The sequence below is a fragment of the Talpa occidentalis genome, unplaced genomic scaffold (genome assembly GCF_014898055.3).
Source record: "Talpa occidentalis isolate TD23 unplaced genomic scaffold, MPIMG_talOcc4v2.1 talOcc4.10, whole genome shotgun sequence".
Taxonomy (NCBI): domain Eukaryota; kingdom Metazoa; phylum Chordata; class Mammalia; order Eulipotyphla; family Talpidae; genus Talpa; species Talpa occidentalis.
In genome coordinates this window covers 2,019,833-2,038,789 of record NW_023600993.1, presented here as the reverse complement: position 1 = coordinate 2,038,789, position 18,957 = coordinate 2,019,833, and the positions used below count along the sequence as shown (strand labels likewise).

General features: G+C 53.6%; 1 protein-coding gene across 1 annotated transcript; it reads right to left on the bottom strand.

Moving 5' to 3' along the window:
• Window positions 1-4,868: 4,868 nt before the first annotated feature.
• LOC119255023 (histone-lysine N-methyltransferase SETMAR) lies at window positions 4,869-16,196 on the bottom strand. Its single transcript, XM_037522046.2, has 2 exons — window positions 16,080-16,196; window positions 4,869-8,502 (listed from the first exon to the last, which is right to left on the bottom strand). The coding sequence occupies exons 1-2, from the start codon at window positions 16,194-16,196 to the stop codon at window positions 7,672-7,674; spliced, it is 948 nt and encodes a 315-aa protein (XP_037377943.1). The 3' UTR covers window positions 4,869-7,671.
• Between the last annotated feature and the right edge of the window lie 2,761 nt (window positions 16,197-18,957).

The following is an 18,957-nucleotide window of genomic DNA, read 5'->3' as shown; positions in this document are numbered from 1 at the left end:
TCGGAAGGAGCATACAGAGGTGAATTAATGGCCCCGGAGGCCCACAGTCATTTAGTGAAGCTGGTCACCTGGGAGGGTCAGGACGGAACCCCAGGACAGCCGCAGTGGCCTGCTGGGTTAGCACATTTTTCATAGAGATGCTGGTAATGGACCCAGTTTTTCTGAAGACAGATCTGAGCGTGGGCCCCCACTGCAGTCCTGTGGCTGGAATCACTTTGGCATAGAGGGTTCCCCAAAGAAATTGGCAGCCCACTCCCTCATCGCAGCCCCTGGGCAAGGTGACATGCGGGGCCTGCAGGTTGGCAGCGTCTGCCCCAGGTGGTGGCTGCATCATGAAGCCAGTGAGTCAGGCCACTGGGCCGCCTGCGTGCAGCAGCTCTCCCCACCCCCCCCCCGGGATTTGGCCTCCATCACACGGTCAGCAGTGGGTGCCCTCGGCTGCTGTGTCTCCTGGCCAGGCCTCGGGCTGGACACTCCGTGTACACAGCCAAGTAAGGCAGGCCAGGACTCGCCAGTTTGTGACTTCCATTACCCATTGCATCCTGAGCCCAAGCTTTCCTGTGACACGGTTTGGGGCAGGCATGGGGGGAAGAAGGGAGAGAACTGGGCCAGAGCCTCGAGGGGGAGAAACGGCAAAGAGCGAGGAGCTGGACTGGGTCCGTGGTTAGGAGCCAGGAGCTTGGAGCCAGACTGCCTGGCTGGACGTCCTGACCTGCCACTTGCTAGATTTGTGACTTTGGGCAAGTGGCTAAACTATCATCCCTCAAAGTTTGCGAAGAAAGTGGAAGTACTAGTGGGAAGGGTAGACTGGTGGGAAGGCACGGAGGGTAAACAGAGTCAGTGCGTGGTGATGTGCGTGTGAACTTCTGACCCGCCCCACAGCCATCCCACACCTTGAAGGTCACTGGCCGTGGGTGACTATTGCCAATGTTAAAGCCACTTCTTTTTACATGAGTCTGTTCCCATAGAGAAGTGAAGTTTTTAGGGGCGAGGGGGAGGAAGCTGGGTAATGTGACATTTGTGTGCTGGAGATACTGCAGATCAAAGGTGCGTTATCAGCCCACTGGTGCCAGGCTCCCGGCTCGGGAAGAACACAGCTGATAAAGGGGCCGCCTTGCGTGAGAGCAGGAGGGCCCAGGCCTGGCAAACTGCCTGGGAAGAGCTGTGGGAGGGTTCCTGCTCAGACCTGCCCTGGTCTCTGGAACTCGGCGGAAGGACCCAGCAGCTCCTCTCTGGGCATCAGGTTTTTGTTTTTTTTTTTTTTTCCAAAGGTATGATCATCATTAGCAAAACTTGGGATGGGCCAATAAATATGTTTTTAAAGATTTATTTATATATTTATGTATAGAAGTGCTGGGGTCTAGGCCAGAGGTGGGGGGTGGGTGAGAGGATCCACCAGAGACAGAGTAGGAAGCAGAACAGGTGGATCCACTGAAATCCACCGCTGAGGGGAGCAGCGGGGAGACAGGAGAGGTCTGCCGCGCCATGTGGGCAGCTCCCTGGCCAGGACTGAACCCAGGACAGAGGGTTGATGGTGCGGAGACTCGACCCCTCGGCCACCAGGGAGGTGGGTATCCATTCTTAAGATGCGGCTCAGAGCTTCCAACCCAACATGCGCCTCTGTTCCGGAGCATCCGTAAATATTCAGTTTGCTGCGGGAGGAGAAAACCTCACTGATATGGGAGCCACATTCCCATGTGTAAGCTTTTATTTATTCAAATGAACCCCGTGCAGAAGGATGCGGGAAGCGGGCCGAGCAGAGCCAGGCTCCCCTCTCCGCTGCTCTGTCCTTGCGTGCCTGGCCCTTCCCGGGCTGGAGTGGGTCCTGCGCGCGAACTGGGAGGTTTGGCGTGCACTGGTCCCCCTCTAGTGGCCGGACTGACTTCAGCTTTTGCTCTTTTGAACAAGAAATCTGGAGAGTTGGGGAAGCTTTTATCAAGGGGGACTGTGGTATGGGGAAGGCTGGGGGAGAGAGGTTGAAAGAGGGGAGCAAGCCTTTACTCCACAGGCAGCACAGTGGGGCGAGGCGTCTGTCCACCCCAATCAGGGCTCCAGCTTTGTGTTTGTTTCCTCTAACCTCCAGCTTTCTAGAGATGGGGAGATGGAGAAAGTCACCTGTGCGGGTGAGGACTCGGGAATGTTTGCTCATCTTTTTATTGTGATTGTTTTGAAATTCTACTACCTTTATCATATAATTATCTTATTAATAACATCCATTAAATTGGGTTAGAGAATATTTTTAACTTACAAGAGGAACAAAATGCAGAGAATAAAACCAGAAATGGTGAGAAAGAGGTACTGTTTGTTTAGAAGCCCCTCTTTTGTGTGGGTTCTGGGTCTTCCCCCAGATCTGTGCCAGCAGGTACACACTATCCATGGTTGTGATACCCAGAATATTTTCTTTCTTTTTTAAAAAAAAAGATTTATTTATACGAGAACTGGGGTACAGGCCAGAAGTGCAGGGGGTGAGAGGATTCACCAGAGACAGAGTGGGGAACAGACCAGGCAGACTGACTGAAATGCACTGCTGAGGGGAGCAGCAGGTGCAACAGGAGAGGTCTGCTGTGCCATGTGGGAATCTCCCTGGCCCGCCGGCAATCGAACTGGCGCTGCGGAGGCTGTGGACAGCTTCATAGCGGTGTGCTCAACCGCCTGCACCACCAGGGAGGCCCCCAGAATCTTTTCTATGATTCCCAAACATATATTACATGTGTATATTCGTCTATAATAAATACAGCTGATTTCTAATTATGCCCATAGACACACACACAGAAATCACATACAACATTTTCAACTTATATTTGGTTTTTATAAAACAGAATGGAATCATACTATAAAGACTATTCATTGAACGTATTCTGTATACCATGTGAAAGTCCTGTCTATGCCTAGCTCTTTTTAAAGTAGCTGCATTAATGAAATTATACAAGCATTCCCCTATGAATAATTGGGTTATTTTCCATTTTTATTGCTAAAAATGTTTCAAAAAACCTATTCGTACCTACTTCTCTCTTTCCCAGTTGGTACAGCTATTTCTGTAGGATAAATTGCTGGGAGCTGAGCTCCTGCCTCAAAGCATTTGGTTATTTCACATCGTGATGGGTATTGACAGCCCTCCAAGGAGCCTGCGCCACCTTCCCTTCCCACGCACAGTGAATCTGTAGCTTTTCAATGGCTTTTCTCCTAAAATGAATCTGAGAACAGCCAAGGTGGCTCATCCAAGGGGAAATTCTTCTGTCGGTTGACGAATCTGTCAGGGAAGATGAAGGAAATCAAAGGGGAGTCTTCACCAGCCTCCGCACTGTGTCCCTCGCATTCCTGGCTGAAGTACAACCTTGGGGAATGCTGACTGGACCATCTTGGTGCAAAGAGCTCCAGTCTGCAGAAGTGACTCAGGTGCATGGAATGGGCCTCCCCACCCCCAATCCAGTGACCTCTTCACAGTGACCATGTAATCCCCCACCCCTCCGCTCCTACGGTTTGGGGATGGACAGCAGCCCCCATCTGAGTTGACCTGACTTCTCCTACCTAGGGCCTGCTTGAGAAAATAGCAAATCCATTTGTCTCTTTCTGGTGGCAAATTCCTAATGAGGGTGGTGATGCCTTGAATCGCTGGAAATGACAGGTGTCCAAATGTCTGCCCTGCTTGAAACCTTATAATTCTCCTACATTTCTGAAATTAAAGTTTTGAAAATAAAGATTATCCATTCATAATGGAGAAGAAAGTAAATACGAGAAATTCGGTCACAGCAGGAAGAGGAAGTCTCAAGTCTTAAAAGCTGCAGCCTCGGGCGAGAAGATGAACACACTTAGGGTCTCGCACACCGATGTGGCTGTAGGCAACAAACCTGCATTCCTTTGGAGCTGCCAAGAGACAGACCTCAAATGTCCTCAAGAGCAAAGTGGCGACTGCTATGGGTGGTGTCAGCTGACGTCACGGCGGTGATGACCGGATCAATCCACTCGCTGCAGACTTCCGAAAGGTGCTACATTCAGTCACATCTGAAAAGAGGCGGAAGAGGGAAAAGGCCAGATCTGGAGGGTTCTGCTGGCTGTCAGTCATGTCTTCGAAGTCCACGTGGGGCCCATTTTCTGCAATCCCCTGCGAAAACATACTCCAGAAAAGATTCAAGTATGGGCCTCCCCGGGAGGCGCAGCAGTTGAGCTCTGGGCTGCGAGGCGGCCTGCAGCCTCTGCAGACCCAGTTCGTTCCCCCGCCGCTGGCGAGGGTCCCACAAAAAAAAAAAAAGAAAGAAAAGATTCAAGTATGGACTTGTAAACTTGTTTAAAGATGCATTCTGTGAAATAATACAATAATAAAATAATAAATAAAATAATAAAGTAATAAAACTGATTTCAATGGGAAAGAAGTAAAAAAAAATAATTTTCAAAAAAAAAAACTAATTGAAAGGGGAAAGATTTCACTTTCGAAAGCCCTATCCCCCAGGCTCCCGCGGTATCCTTGTTCTAACACCTTGGGCCTGTGTCTGCGCCACGTCCCTGTGTCCACGCCACCGGCTCGTCCACCTCTACCTCACCCTCCCAATGCTCGCCTTTGTCACCAGAACAGCCAGCGCTTGTCGGAGGGAGGAGGCCAAGTTGGCAAGAAGCTGATGTGCTTCCTGGCACGGATGCCCGCCCGGCGCTGTTCTTTGTCACTTTTTTGGGTACAGCCAGTTCATAACAAGATGTTCTCTTAAGAGACTTGAAATGGGTTTTGATGGTCAGCTGTTCAAAGAAGCGCCCCTGAAGAAAGCCACAGCCCACGCGTCTCCTCCACTGGGACACTGTGCGGCAAGTCAGAGCATGTGGAAGAAGAAGAGGCAAGTTCACGCATTAGTGTTTGAAAAACATTTAAAGCACGTGCAACTAGATACTTCGGGGAATAAACCAACCCGCTCGCCCACCCCTCCGCAGCAGCTCCGTGTCTGCGCCCTGAGTCCTGCAGACTTTTTCAGAGCACTTCATACACTGACTTACTGCACAAAAGACTGAAAGTTTCTTTCTCTCTTAAATTTGAGAATGCAACAAAGAGAGAAATTATCTGCTAAGTCATACCTTTTTGAGATTGGGCCACAGCTGTTTTCCTTGCAGTCTTCGGGGAAGATGCCAATACAGCCTGCAGCTGAGCCAGAAGCTTCCGTGTCCTCTCGGCCTCACCCTCCTCTCGGCTCCACGTCCAGCCTGTCGCCAGGGCTGGCCGCTGCTGTGGACTCTCTGATAGAAACCCCCGGCCCCCGCGGCTCACACAGCAGTCCTGGCTCTCTGACGCGTGAATCCACAGCCCCCATGTGCTCCACCCGTGATGGCGTCCCATTGCTTTTCGGGAGGAGCGTTAGCCTAGTCAGCTTGGGCCATGGCGATCAGACACCACAGGCCGTGGCCTCAACCGCAGTTACTTCACCACTTCTGGGGGCGGAGACGTGCAGGGTCAAGGTACTGATTTGGTCAGTGTCTGGGGAGGTCACGTTTCTTTGCCCCTCCCAGCTGAGCAAACGAGACTCTTTTGTTCTCCATGCTGGTCTCCAAGACCCACAGACGCTCATTCTCTTTCTTGATCATGGAGGCAGATTTGACCTCATCTCCTTGCCCGCCACTTGCCGAAATGCTTATTTCTTAAAAGCCTGATGTTGTCACCTGGCCTGTGCGCTTGGGTAGCGAGCCCGTTGTTGGGGACACAGGCACCTTGGGACAGAGGCTCAGTAAGCGCGGCCCAGGCCCGAGGGGCTGAGGCTTGGATCCTGGTGTTTCCCGGAGCGCCCTGAGATGGCTGAGCCCAGACCCTGGACGGGCTGGCCGAGGGTCCAGTCTTACTTCAGAAACTGTTCCAAGACCGCATGCTGTGATGAGTAAACCTGTGTGTGAATATGAAACGCTCCCCAGGGGGGCCTCCCTGGTGGCGCAAGGGGTTAAGACACAACCTGTGAAGCAATCCGCAGCACGAGTTCGATCCCTGGCCGGCCAGGGAGCAGCCCACAGGGTGCGGCAGACCTCTCCTGTCTCCCCGCTGCTCCCCTCAGCAGTGTGTTTCAGTAGATCCACCTGTTCTGCTCCCTACTCTGTCTCTGGGGAGTCCTCTCACCCCCTGCAGCTCTGGCCTGTACCCCAGCTCTTGTATGCATAAATAAATCTTTAAAAAAAAAAAAAAGAAATGCTCCCCAGGGGCCACACCCTGTGAGTCCAGTTCGTGGGAGCAGCCCCCAGATGCGCGCATGGGCTGCTCATGCTGCTGTCTGCCCTGCAGCCTGTCCTCGGGAGCATCTTGGGTCCAGGAGACAGTGGACAGAGACAGGCCACCGAGGCAGGGCAGGGCATCACAGAATCAGACCGTGGCCCCATTGTTTCTCCCTCTTATTCCCGAAGTAGCTCAGTTACTAGCAGAGGAGAACAAGGCCAGTCTGCAAAGAGGGAGATCAGCCACCTTGTAAGAGCTGGAATACCCGCGAAATCAGTGCTGGAGGTGGGGGGGTTGCAGGGAGCCAGGACTAGCTTGGAGGGAGACTGTGTTGTGCTGCAGACATTACACATTTGTGTAGGGGCACTTTATGAACATCTGGTCACTCGGAACTGTTCTGGATAACGTTACATGAACATGCAAACCCTAACATGCACATTTTTAACAGTTTGAGGCATAATTCACACACTACATCTCACTGATTTAAAGTGCCCAAGCATCCTGCTCACGGCCCCCCACGGCAGGAGGGTGTCCTCCGGGAAACTTACAGTGCAGGGGGTTTAAATGTGCGAGAGAAGTTAACGTACTTTGTAAAATGACACTCCAGGGCCCAAAATAGCAACCGGCCCCATTACAGCTTTGTTTTTGCGACAGCTTTGCTTTGAGGAAAGAAGGCAGGGAGGCTTGCCTCCTCCCCGGAAGTCAGAATGGAGCTCTAAAACTCCCATCCTCTGCGGGCTTGCCAGGCTATTTCCATGTCATGCATATGTGAAGAAGGGAGGCCGTCTGAGATTTCGAAGCTTCACTCTGGAGGACAGCCGAGTACACAGTGACATTTTTATGATGTGTCTCCTCCTGTGCCTGTGCCTAAGAACAGGGATGTGACTCAGGGGTGTACTCTCCACTACTGGCGGCGCGCGCTGACGTCCTAGCAGGCGCAAGCGGTTGTGCCCCCGCCCTGGGTTACTGTTCAGAACAAATGAGAAGTGGGTGTAGGAACCACAGACAGAAGTCAGGAGATCAGCTGTATCACTTTATTACAAATACACGTAAGACCCGGGGAGCAGGCCCACGGTTTCCGGGGGTCACTGAGATTCAGTTCGGAGCAGGAAGCAGCAGTTTCCCAGCTGCGAGGCCAGAGCTGCCAGGGTGGGACTGCACATGGCCCCTCCGCACCCAGCACCCACCCTGCCCTCAGTCTTGTTCATCTGCGACATGTCTTCCTCTCCTGAGGCCATCCTGGGCCCAGGATGGCTGCCCCAGCTTCAGCCATGGTGTATGCAGCCGACAGGAAGAGGGGCCAGGGAAGGCCGTCCCCACTGAAGGCCCCCATTCCTGCTTACATCCCAGTGCAGTCCCGTGGCCTCACCTCCTAGGAAAAGCAAGTCTTCCAGGCCGCCCTGTACCTGATAGAAATGGGTATCTGCCGGCTGTGGTCCTTGCCCTGCCCCGAGCTGAGCCCAGGCAGCCGGCAGGGCCCACCCGGCAGGGCCGAGTCAACTGCTGGGCTGCTGCTCCTTCTCCCACTGCAAGGCCGGGGCGGCCCCTTCCTGGCTGCAGGCGGGTGTCTCTCTGGGGGGGAACAGCGAGCTGTCGTAGGGCAGGAGGGCCGCGCAGGACCTGGCCCCGCAGTGACAGGGCTTTCTTGCTTTCCCCGGCTCTGGCCTCGCGGGGGCTTCACTGTCCATGGGATTAAGAAATCTTCCTGAGTAGTCGTAAGACAGTTCCTCCTGCGGCAAAATGTTTCTGGCTGCAAAAAGCGCCAACTTGGGGACCATGGAGTCCACGCGGACAGGAACCATCAGCAGGTTGGGCTCACAAGAATGGTTCAGGAACCGGCCGACGTTGCCGACGCGCGCGGGGTCCACGAAGGTCTCCAGGACCTGCCCGCCGCACACGTGCTCCCGGAGCGCGAGGACATAGTTGGCCTCGCCCGGGGCCTGCGCCCCCACCCGCCGCCGGGCCTCAGCCGGCCCCAGCACCTCGCCCGCGTACTCGCAGACGAACTGGCCCTCGGGGATGGCGTCCAGGGCGCGCAGCCCCCAGCCCTTGGCGCCCGCCGGGAACACCTGCAGGCGCCAGCGCAGGCCGCGCTGCACCACGCGGTTCCCGCAGGCCTCGCCGCACGCGCACAGGGCGTTGCACTCGAACACCGGCCGGGCCCGCGCGCCCGCCCGCAGCCCGAGGGCCTCGTCGTAGTTGCGCCGCCCGCGCAGGCAGCAGCAGGAGCCCGGGGCGCAGGGGGCCGCGCGGCAGCCGCACCCCGGGAAGGTGACCTGCGCGGGGTCGGCGTCGGCTCCGGGTCCCGCCACGTGGTCCGGCGAGTACTGCGGACAGAGAAGCCGGGGTCAGCGCGGCCGGGGCCGCAGCTCGGGCTGCGATGCTTCCGAACCCCGGCACAGCGCGCCCCCCAAAACAGACACACCCCACGTGGGGAGATGTCAGAAGACTCGCCTCTCCGACCGAAAACGAAGATCACTGTTTAGATGTAAAATGTGGCTTTACTTTAGGCACAGGGAGAACGATCAGGAAAAAACATTTTTCTTTTATCAGAAATTGAAGCTTTGCAACCCATTCTGGTTTCCTCTGCGCTCTGGATGCCGGGAAGCCAGAGCTGAGGACAGTCTGAACGCAGGAAGCATTTTCTCCTTGGCCTCGGGCCTCCTTACACTGCTCTAGAATGGACAGGCATGTGTTTATTTTTATTCTGACTTGGTGCAGAGCCTCAGTAATAAAATCATACACAATAAACCAATGGAAAATGGCCTTTGGAAGAAAGTCTTCCATAGATTTTATAAGAATTTTTTATTCAAAGATTGTTTAACTTCTTAACTATTCTCTGATATTTAAAAAAACACTATTACTTTATAGTTCTATTTGAGTCTTCTCATGGTTGAAAAGGGCATTTTCCCCCCAAAAAGGGGGGGGGGTGCAGGCCGAAACCCAAGGATCGTATTTGTGACCTGATATTATGGGATATTTATGCTTATTAGCGATGTATTGTCTGCAGAGTACACACATATAAAGAAATCCCGCTCTTGTTAAATGAGAAGGAGGTGATATAAAAAAGTTACTTGGTTTTTAAATGTATTTTCAAAATGTCACATTTGTACAATGTTAATGGAAAAGAAGACCCTCGAAAGTGAAGCCTGAGCTGATTCCCTCGCTGGGGTCCTGAAGTGTCTTTTCAAACCTTGCAGACTGAAATCTCGCTCAGGAGCCTGACGCGTGAATTCAGGTAACTTTTATCCATGCTTTGCCTGAAAAGGATGCTGGATACGTGCACAGCGGGCAGGGAAAGCAAGGCGGAGGCCGTCAGGGCCAGCGGGTGCAGCGAGCTTGGACACAGTCTGCGCCTTGGCCAGGGCATGTCCACGGCCCACCCCCAGGTCAGATGTGCTCTCCGGCAAGGGCTCGGGGAGAGGTTTCACCCAGGTGTCCACGAAGCCCTCTGCCCAGAGCTGTTTGCAGGGCGTTCCCCCATTTCATCCACTCTGAGCCCCCAGAGAGGCGGCGCCGGCTGCCGGGTGCAGCAGGACTGAGCTCAGCCCCATCCAGGGAGGGCTGGAGAGGCCCGGGTGCTGCAGCCTTCCTCCTCCTCGTGGCCCCCACACTTTAGCAGGTACTGGGGGCCGGGAATCAGACTCCCCTCCAAGGCCTTGGGGAGCGAGGTGGGTAGGTGCAAACCCCTGACCTTTCACAGCGTGGAGTGGAGGAGCCCCGCTGTGAGCGGAGTGGAGGGAGAGTGGGAGCAGCCGTGGGGGGGGGGGCGGGGGGCGGCACCGCTTGGAAGCTCCGTGGGGGTGGAGGGCGGAAATAGCTCCCTCGTGGGTGCCTTCTCACAGCTCCCGCTGAGCAGGGCTTCCTGAGGGGCGCAGATGCAGGGGAAGGAGCTCCTGCCGCCCAGGGGCTGCCACTCACCTGCTCCCCAGTGCCAGCGCCGAGGCCGGCCGTGCACGGGCACGTTTCAAGAAGTGCTTGTGAGATGAAGATTTTACTGTCTCCTTATGAAAGCACTCAGGAAGGATTTGCTCAAAGGCACACATGTTTTAAATGTATGATGGACATCACTAAACTCTAAAGTGATTTTTCGACACCGAGTGCGCCTTTTAAAATCAAGTCTGGCTTCCTGTGATCTTCTGGGCAGGGGACCCTCTGCTCCTTGTGGGGCTTCCTTGCGTCTGGAGGCTTCTAGCTGCTTATTTTTCACTTATGCATTTTAAATGGATTAGGAAGAATCCAGTGACACTGTTTTTAGATATGCAATTTAAACCTGATGCACAATCTGAGATGCTTTTGGGACTTAGGTCACACATGGCAGCTAATTCCCAATGAGCTCGGCCACCTTCCAGAGGCTAACAGCCCCGCTGAAAGAGATCTTTGTTTCCCTGATGGATGTCATCATTTTATCCCCATGTTTCTACTTTCTCCTCCATAAAAGTCAGTGAAATATCATTCTTTACCTGACTTAGAAAAACGACATTGTCTAATTATGTAACTATTGTCTGATTACGTAACTATCCATTTCCCCAGGTATTTAACGACATATTGAAAAGTTGTTTATCTGCTTCAGAAATAATCTGGTTATCACTGACTTGACATTCTCTTGAAATATTTACATGGCATGGATGGGGGTCTGGGCGGCTAGAGACTGAGGCGGCCAGTCCCACCTGTGGGCTCATGGGCAGGCACAAGTCGACTGTGTTTGCCAAGCCAGTGCTGACCTGTCAGCTTCACGTTCTGCCACACATGTTGCACAGTGAGTGTGCAGCCAACTGCTGGATGTAGACAGGGAGGTAGGAAGAGGGAAGAACCACCCGAGGACTCGGCCCTTGGATCCAGGCATGCCTGCAGGTACTGCTCTTGGACTTCTCCGTTGCCAGGTAATTCCTTCCCTATTTCGCTCGAGTCAGTCTGTGTAATGTTTATGTTTTTTTTTCTGGCCATCAAATGAATTGTGACTGATACACCTGGAGTATCACCGAGAATGGGGCAGACACTGAGCATGGTTCTAGGAAATAACTGGAAGGTTTAGTGAAAGATGTAGGTGGCCAGTGAGCAATGAAGTCTCAGCTGGGAGGTGGGCCTGCAGGAACGCGCCGGAGGCCAGGTGGCAAAACCGAAGGTGGCTGGGCCACTGGGCGGGCAGTGGAGATGACGTGCTACAGGACGGGCAGGGTCGTGAAGGAGACAGACAGGGCATGAGGCTTGCTAAGCTTGGGGCTGGCAACCATAAAATGGGGATAGCACCGATATTGGGGGTGGGAAGGTCTCATGCAATTTAAATGAAAATGCTCAGTATCATCACAAAACCTAATGTTCTTAAATTATTGTAGATATTATTTCTAGATTTTATATTTAAAACAGCAAGTATTTCCTAATCTCTCTAAACACTTTCTATTTCATAGGTTACTGTGAAGGAAAAAAACGATAAAATCCAGGTAAAAAGCTTCCTCGTGTGGCTGGCTGTGTTTGCACTGTGAATTCTGCAGGCTAAAAAGCAGGTTCTGGAGTCAACCTTGCCAAGTTCAAAGGGCCTCGAGCCACAATCATGTCAGGGAAACCACCTGGTGACTCCCTCGATGCTATTAATTCTCCATCTTGGAGAGGGAGAACCAAGCGCTGACCAGCACAGATTGCTTTCATTCATCAATAAATCTAGCTTACTTGTCTCTTACCTGCAATGTGCTGGGATTTAGAAACAACCACTCAGAGAAAAACAAAAAAGCAGACAGGGAGTATGTGATTCTTATCCTTTTTTGGTATTGTCACAACAGAAGCTTTACTTTTTCTCAGGTAGGTATCAAAGAGCAAAATTGGTCATGCAAGGGTTGGAATTAAATGCAAAATGAGGCATTAGAAGTAGAGCCTAGAAGAATTAGATTTCAAGTTTTGGGGCAGAAAACCTAAGAGGAAATATTTGGATATATAGTTCTGGTTCCTGAGAAGTTAAATAGAGAGAGAGAGGAGAGAGAGCAGGCTGAAGGGAAAATACACCTGCTGGGCTATTCTCAGTCTCCCCTTCTCCGAACTGGACTGGCACAGATGAAGCTCGGCCTTTGGGCTCCCTACTGGGGCTAAAGGGGCAGATCTTGTCTTCCTAACAAAGATATGTCTTAAGGAAAGGCGCAGTCATGAGGCAAGGGGGTGGCGTGGGGGTGCTATCTGTCTCCCAGCACAGAGCAGGTGGCGCGGGAAATGTTTTTTGATAGCTTGATTGCAGCTCTTGATAACTTCTGAATGGAAGTTTGGCTTTTCAAAGTCACATTCTGTGCCCAAGCAACAGAAACTGAAATATGACACCGCGTAATATTCTGGGCTTCAAACCTAGGCCTTGATCTTGAATTTTAAAGAAGTGCTGGACAAATCTTCATTCCTTTTTTGGTGTTTTGGAAACACTAGCTGTAAGAATCTTTGCACTTGGCATCTAGTCGAATAAGTTTGTTTTTGCTCCAAGTAGCTATTAGGAACCTGTGAGCCAGATAATTCTTGTCAAGGTCAAGTTGAAATTTTAAAAAGAATGTTTAAAAGTGGTTTCAGAGCCCTGAAAATTGGTTAGCTCCCAGCCTGAGCTTAAGAAATCAATTAGTTTATTTTCTGCTTGGTGTTTGCCACTATGGTATGCTTATTTCCAACCTGAACATGCGAATGTTCTTTTTGCCTTTTCAGAGAGTAAGCAACAGTTAACTAGATACACAGTTAATTCTGCATTGAATTTTTCACGCCTTAATTCTTATGTGTACAGATGCCCATAAAGGCAGGGCTTGGCAAAAGCAAGCTGTTTTGATCTTCTTAAGATGAGTTTTAATCTTCTATGAATATCTGGAAGCAAGCTAGTTGAAAGAGCTAGGAGGCTTATCATTTAAAGATTTCAAGCATGCTTTATCTTTTTTTTTTTTTTTTGCTAAGACTGTAAGTTGCAGGAAGAAGGGATCTTGTCATCTTTCTGGAACATTAACCACCCAAAGCGGTGCTGACGGCCAGCAGCCTGATTGCTGAGTGAGGCTCAGGTGCCTGGCTCCATGTAGCCCATCATCTGTAGGGAAAAGACTCAATCTCAAGGCTTCCATCCTTCCTGCCCAGGAATTCACAGCTGTCCCCGTTTTATCTCCAACACCCAACTTAACATGATGCCTGGCACATTATAAGACCTCAATTATTTCTTGAATAAGAAAAGATGCATAAGTGTTTTCGACCAGGCACTCAGCAGTGTTTCGTCTTGAATAGGCGTTTACAGATCAGAGTCTACTGTGATGCCCGCCACCAGTGTCACTAACCATCAACTGCCTAAGGCAGGTCAAGTAATGAGAAGCCTCTCTGATGGCATGTCCCGCTCTGTTCTGAAAACTGCCATTGACGCTCTTGACTATCCTCACACCAGTCCCAGCAGGCCAGGAAGAGGAAGCGCAGGGGGTTGACTTCAATAGTGAGGAGGGCTACACTGTCCATTACTTTCATTTCCCAGGCAAGGAAACTCCTGGAGCCAAGCTCCCCCATCTCCACGCCAGGGCCTTTCCAGTCGAGCACCCTGCATATCCTTTTCTTGGTCATCCCTTATTCCTTACCCTGCAGGCCAAGGTCAGAGGAGTGAGAAAGTCTGAGCGGAAAGGCTTTGAGGTAGTGTAGTAGCACGGACATTTATGGAGTCATGAAAGCAAGCTAGCAACTGTTTTGCTTGTAGTTCTCAAGCAGTCATGGGGACAGGGTCTGTGTAGGGTAAGTAAAAGTATCAGGCTTTTCTGCCGTCCTGCCACTATGATTGATGATGGATCCCTGTGCTCCTGAATACATGCCTGGTGGCAGGCACATGGAGTAGGGTGTGGCCATGCGTGGGTGGAGTCACCTGGGCTGAGCCTGAGCTTATAAGGGAGGCGTCAAGGGGACGCCAAAGGAACAGCAGAGCGAAAGAACCAGCAGAGAACAAGGCCAAGAAAGAACACCAGAGAGCCAAGAAAGAGTGAAGATTTGCCGGGGGCTAGGAGGCCTGCCAGCCTCCTGGCCCCTGCACACTCCTGCCTGCCATGGGCCTCGTAAAATCCCAATAAAACCTTGAAAAGCCACCGAGGGTTCCAGGACTCCTCCTGACCCCGTCTGCTCGGATCACAGAGATCCTGCCCTGTGCCCATCCTGCCACTACAGTCTGTAAAGCTCAGCTGAAGCTGGTCTGTTTGTTCAAGAGCTCGCCACAAGAAGAAGGCCCAGACTTGTGAACATATTGAGACAGGGCAAGCTAGGGTTATTAGGCAGTTTTAGGGACAGTGCAGGAGGGGACCTCTGAAGAATTTAGGGAGGCTTCAGAGATAAGGGCAAGCAAGGAAATGAAACCAATTCCACTGGGAAAAACAAACATCCTAGCACCACAGATAATCTTGTTAAAGATGGTCCTGGTTTTCTTCAGATGATAAGATAAAGTGTAAAGATGCTCACCGGGAGGGCTAGACCATAAAGATAAAGATGTAACAAATGGGGAAAGACAGACCTGTTAGATAAGGAATGTGAAGATCTCCCACTCAGTAGCAAATTAAGTGAGACAGCCGAAAACTGACCAATCACAAAGAGACTGGTGGAGTTTTAGAATAATGAGGGAAAAAAAGATATATTCCCTGAGACACAATTCCACTTTGGCTTCCTTGCCCCTCCCAGGCCTGGTTCCCTGGCCTGGGAGTCCCACTTTATTTCTGCTCTTTTTCTCCTCAATAAACTTTTTCTTTTTCTAAACAAACCTGTCTTTGCTTGCTTGCTTGCCTGAGCGTCTGCGAAGTTCCTGCTGCGGCTTCGTGAGACACCAACCCGTGGGGGGTCTAGCGGCTGGGGCTCAGCGCTGCCCTGCAGCCAGGAATCCGTTCTTGGCTGAGAGACTAGGCCTGACAATTCCGGTATCAATATCACAACAGGTCCTGGGAGCTCTCCCCTCCCTTGCCTTATGGACAAGAGCAGAGCCCCCTGCATGTACTTGATGTCTGAGAAACAGCTGTGCAAAAACCTACTCCCTTTGGGTAAAGCCAGTCTTTCAACCCCCACGAACGACCAAGGATTCAGGTAAGATTAAATGCTTTGCACCCCACAGCGCGTTCTTCAGAAAGGAAGGGCTCAGAGCCTGGCTTTGTCCTCTGCACACAGGCAGCGTCAGTATGTCTCTAGGCCAAAGAAGCCCTGTCAAGAGTAACTTCGTTTTTCGGGCCTCCCCTGGTGGCACAGGCGGTTGAGCACCGCGCTGTGAAGCTGTCCCCAGCCTCTGCAGCACCGGTTGGTTCCCGGCTGGCCGGTGAGGGTCCCACATGGCGCACAGACCTCTCCTGCCGTGGGCGCTGTTCTGGGCCCACGCCTCCTCTGACGATCTCATAAGTGCTGGCTAGCTCTGCCACGCCTGAGGCAGCACAGGCAAGTGACTCACCCTGGGGCCCTCTGAGTTCTGGGGTCTGAACCAGGACAAAAGGCTGTTCCCAGGAGACCCCAGAAACCTCTCCATTTTACCCTTCAGGGAACTGCTCATCTATGGGGAGAAAAAAGAATTACCCTTGCTAAGGGCGTGGGGAGGGTTACCGGAAAAGGACATAACTTGTGCATTCAAGGGCAGCTTCCTGCACAAACGCACTGTGATGGGGCAAGTCGAAGGGCCCAGAAGTTTGGAGACAACCTCGGTCATAAACAAGGAGGACCTGCACCCCTAGCCCGGCCCTTACAGGTGGGTGCCGCCCCCACGCCCCCAGGGCCAAGCACACAGAGGTCTGCAAGGAGCTCCCCCTGCACCTGCTGGGCCCTTGGCCCCGCCCACACCCGGAAGCGCTCTGGCCCCGCCCCTCGCAAGGGGGTGGCCCCGCCCCTACGGCAGGGCGCTAGCCCCGCCCCTTACAGAAGAGTGGTGGCTCCGCCCCTTACAGAAGGGCGCCGGCCCCGCCCCTACCTGGAAGGGCGGTGGCTCCGCCCCCGGGGGCCACGCGCTCACGGGCAAGTTCTCCAGGCCTCGCGCGACGTCCAGCGGTTCGGTGGGGGCCACGCGGGCCTCCTCAGGCGCCGCCATCCCCCAGCTTGCGCGGTCTCGCGAGCGTCCCGGCGCCCGTTCTCGCGCGCGCTGCCGAGCGCGGCGCGGTGCCTCTCGGGAGTTGTAGTTCGCGGGCGGCCGGCTGAGAGGGCGTCCGGCCTAGCCCACAGCGCCCCGTGTGGAGCCGGAGGCGCCGCCGCGCAGCCCGCAGGTACGCGGAGTCGGGGCGCCCGGCCGCGGGGGGGCGGTCCTGCCTGAGCTCCCGCCCGCGCTCTGCCCGCTCTGGCGCCTCCCCTCGGCCGCCGCCGGTCGCGCCTGACGCCGCGGCTTCTGGAACCTTCCGGGGCGCGGCGGGCGGGGGCGGGACGCCTCTGGAGACACTTGTGCGAGTGCGCGCGCCCCGGAGGACCCCGCGCCCGGCTCCAGGGCGCGTCCCCCCCTCGCCCCCCCCCCCGCGGCCGTCCGGCCCCCACGCCTCAGCTCCCCGCGGGGGCTGTCGCTCCTCCCGCCCTCGCCTCAGGCGCCTTCCTGGCGAGGCCGGCGGGACGGGCCCTCCCGCGCCTGGCGGGCGCCCCTGAGGGCCCGGACACTTTCCCCCTTACCCGCCCCCCCCCGCGCCCCCCCCCCTCTGTGCGCGGCCCGCCCCCCCCAGGTGTCCGTGCTCGCCGCCCTGACACCCCTCCCGGGGCTTCTCGCACCTGCTCACCCAGCCCCGTTCTCACCCCTGAGGCCCGCTCGTTCCTCTGCCCCAGGCCCAGCCTCCCCACGGCGCGCAGAGACATGGACGCCCCTGCTCGGGCCTGCGATGAGGTGCCCCCTCGTGCCCACCCTGCCTTCCAGTTCGGGTGACCTAAATTGGGGCAGACACTGAGAGAAGCTCCCTGGCGGCGCGAGGGGCTCAGCACCGCGCTGTGAAGCTGTCGGCAGCCTCTGCAGCGCGGGTTCAGTCCCCGGCCGGGGAGAAACCACAGGGCGCAGCAGACCCCTCCTGTCTCCCCGCTGCGCCCCTCAGCAGTGGATCTCAGTGGATCCGCCTGTTCTGCTCCCCACTCTGTCTCTGGGGAGTCCTCTCACCCCCCCCACACCTCTGGCCTGTACCCCAGTTCTTGCATGCATAAATAAATAAATCTTAAAAGCAGGAAAGCACTCAGCAAAGCAGTCTGAGCCAGGCCCCACTCCCCAGTGTTTTCTACTTTTCTTGCTCATACCCACTTAAACGGCAAAAGGATTTTTAGCAATATGATCTTTTTCAAGTCTTTCCAGAGTGTTTAACTTAGTTTTCCTGGTGGGGAGAAACTCTACACTGGTAGTTCATTTCCTCACACAGTTATAAGTTATAGCTGGCATTAATAGAGGCTTAGTTCCATCTTCTTGGACAGAGTAACAGAAACGGAGCGGCGTAGCAGCAAACGTTCATTTCTCAGAATCGTGCCAAAGACCCTCTTCCTGTCAAGATGGCTCCCCCGTGTCCTCATGTGGCAGAGACAGAAAGGTCTAGCTCTTGTCCTTTCTGTCAGGACACATCCCTCACAGTGCGGGCACCATCCTCAAGACCTAATTGCCCCCCAAGACCCCACCTCCAAATACGGTCACATTAGGGCTTCAGCATATGGGCTTCAGGGGGGCACAGATGTCAGGCTTATACTGTGTCTCCATAAGCAGATAATCAAGTCTCTTAATTTTGCACTGAACTACACATCTGATGTAAAAACCCTTGAGAGCAGGTTGAGAGGAAGTTAGAACATGGCTTCCATGGAGAGACCCACCAAGGGAGGGGTGGGCACAGGACCTGGAGTCAGTCTTACCCACTATGTGGTTCTCCCTGTCCAGCTTCTGGCCACGGGCACCAAGAGCCGACATTCCCTGAGCTGTTAGTATGTGCCAGACACCACGGACACAACCGGTTTCCTTTCCAGCTTAAGGCACTTGAAGCCTTGCTGACCTGACCTACCCAGGGTCGTTGTAGACTCAGCCAAGTCCTCAGGCTCGCAGGGCTTTCCTGGGGCACGTGGGCTTTAGGTTCGGCCGATGTCAAGAGGCACAGCTTGCCTGCAGAGAGGCTTCAGTGTCCTTCTGTGGCAGCAGTGCCCAGACCCATCACGGCAGGTCACAAAGCTGCCTTAGGGATGTTCTTCCTGGAGCCAGGTCATGTTTGCGGAGAAGAGATTCCCTCTGGAGGGCGTGGGAGGCCCCTGAATATGAAGTTGTCATCGCCGTCGCCTGCTCTCACTTCAAAGGGGAGTGTCACTCTGCAAGGCACTTGCTTCTGGTGCTATTTAGGGGCATAAGGTTCAGGCAGAGAGCTGTGGAGCATCAAGGGAGGGACATGTGACATCTAGCTGGGGGGAGATAAGGGAGAGCGTCACTGAGAAGGGGGTGCTTGCCAGAGGCTTTGACAAACTGGTAGAGTTTAGGAAGATTCGGATGAATTCCAGGCAGCAGGAAGAGCAGGAGCAAAGGATGTGTACAGAGATTTCAGATAAGCTGGCGATCAGGTGTCTTTCGTTTTTCAGGAATTGTGACCAATGAAGGGACTTTGCAGATATGCGAAGAACATGCTAGTCTTTCATATTAAGAGCAGTTTTGAACACCGGTTCCGTGTGTGGTGCTGTGTTGCCAGTTTGGGGAATGTACCCGTGAAGATGAGCTGCCGTAAGGCAGCCAGTCCAGCGAACCAGTAACCACATCCCAGAAATTAAGAAAATGACACAGTGTTATGGAGAAGGTTTGCTGGGACGTGAGGAGGGCCGCACTCCATGTTTGTGGATGATCGTGCTGTTCTTCCTGGACTCTGTTGGTG

Bases quoted from the DNA above. Each gene is read 5' to 3' on its own strand.
- LOC119255023 (XM_037522046.2), bottom strand. From the start codon at position 16,196: ATGGCGGCGCCTGAGGAGGCCCGCGTGGCCCCCACCGAACCGCTGGAC. The intron at 8,503-16,079 runs GTAGGGGCGGGG...CTCTGTCCGCAG, and splicing joins CGGAGCCACCGCCCTTCCAG to TACTCGCCGGACCACGTGGC.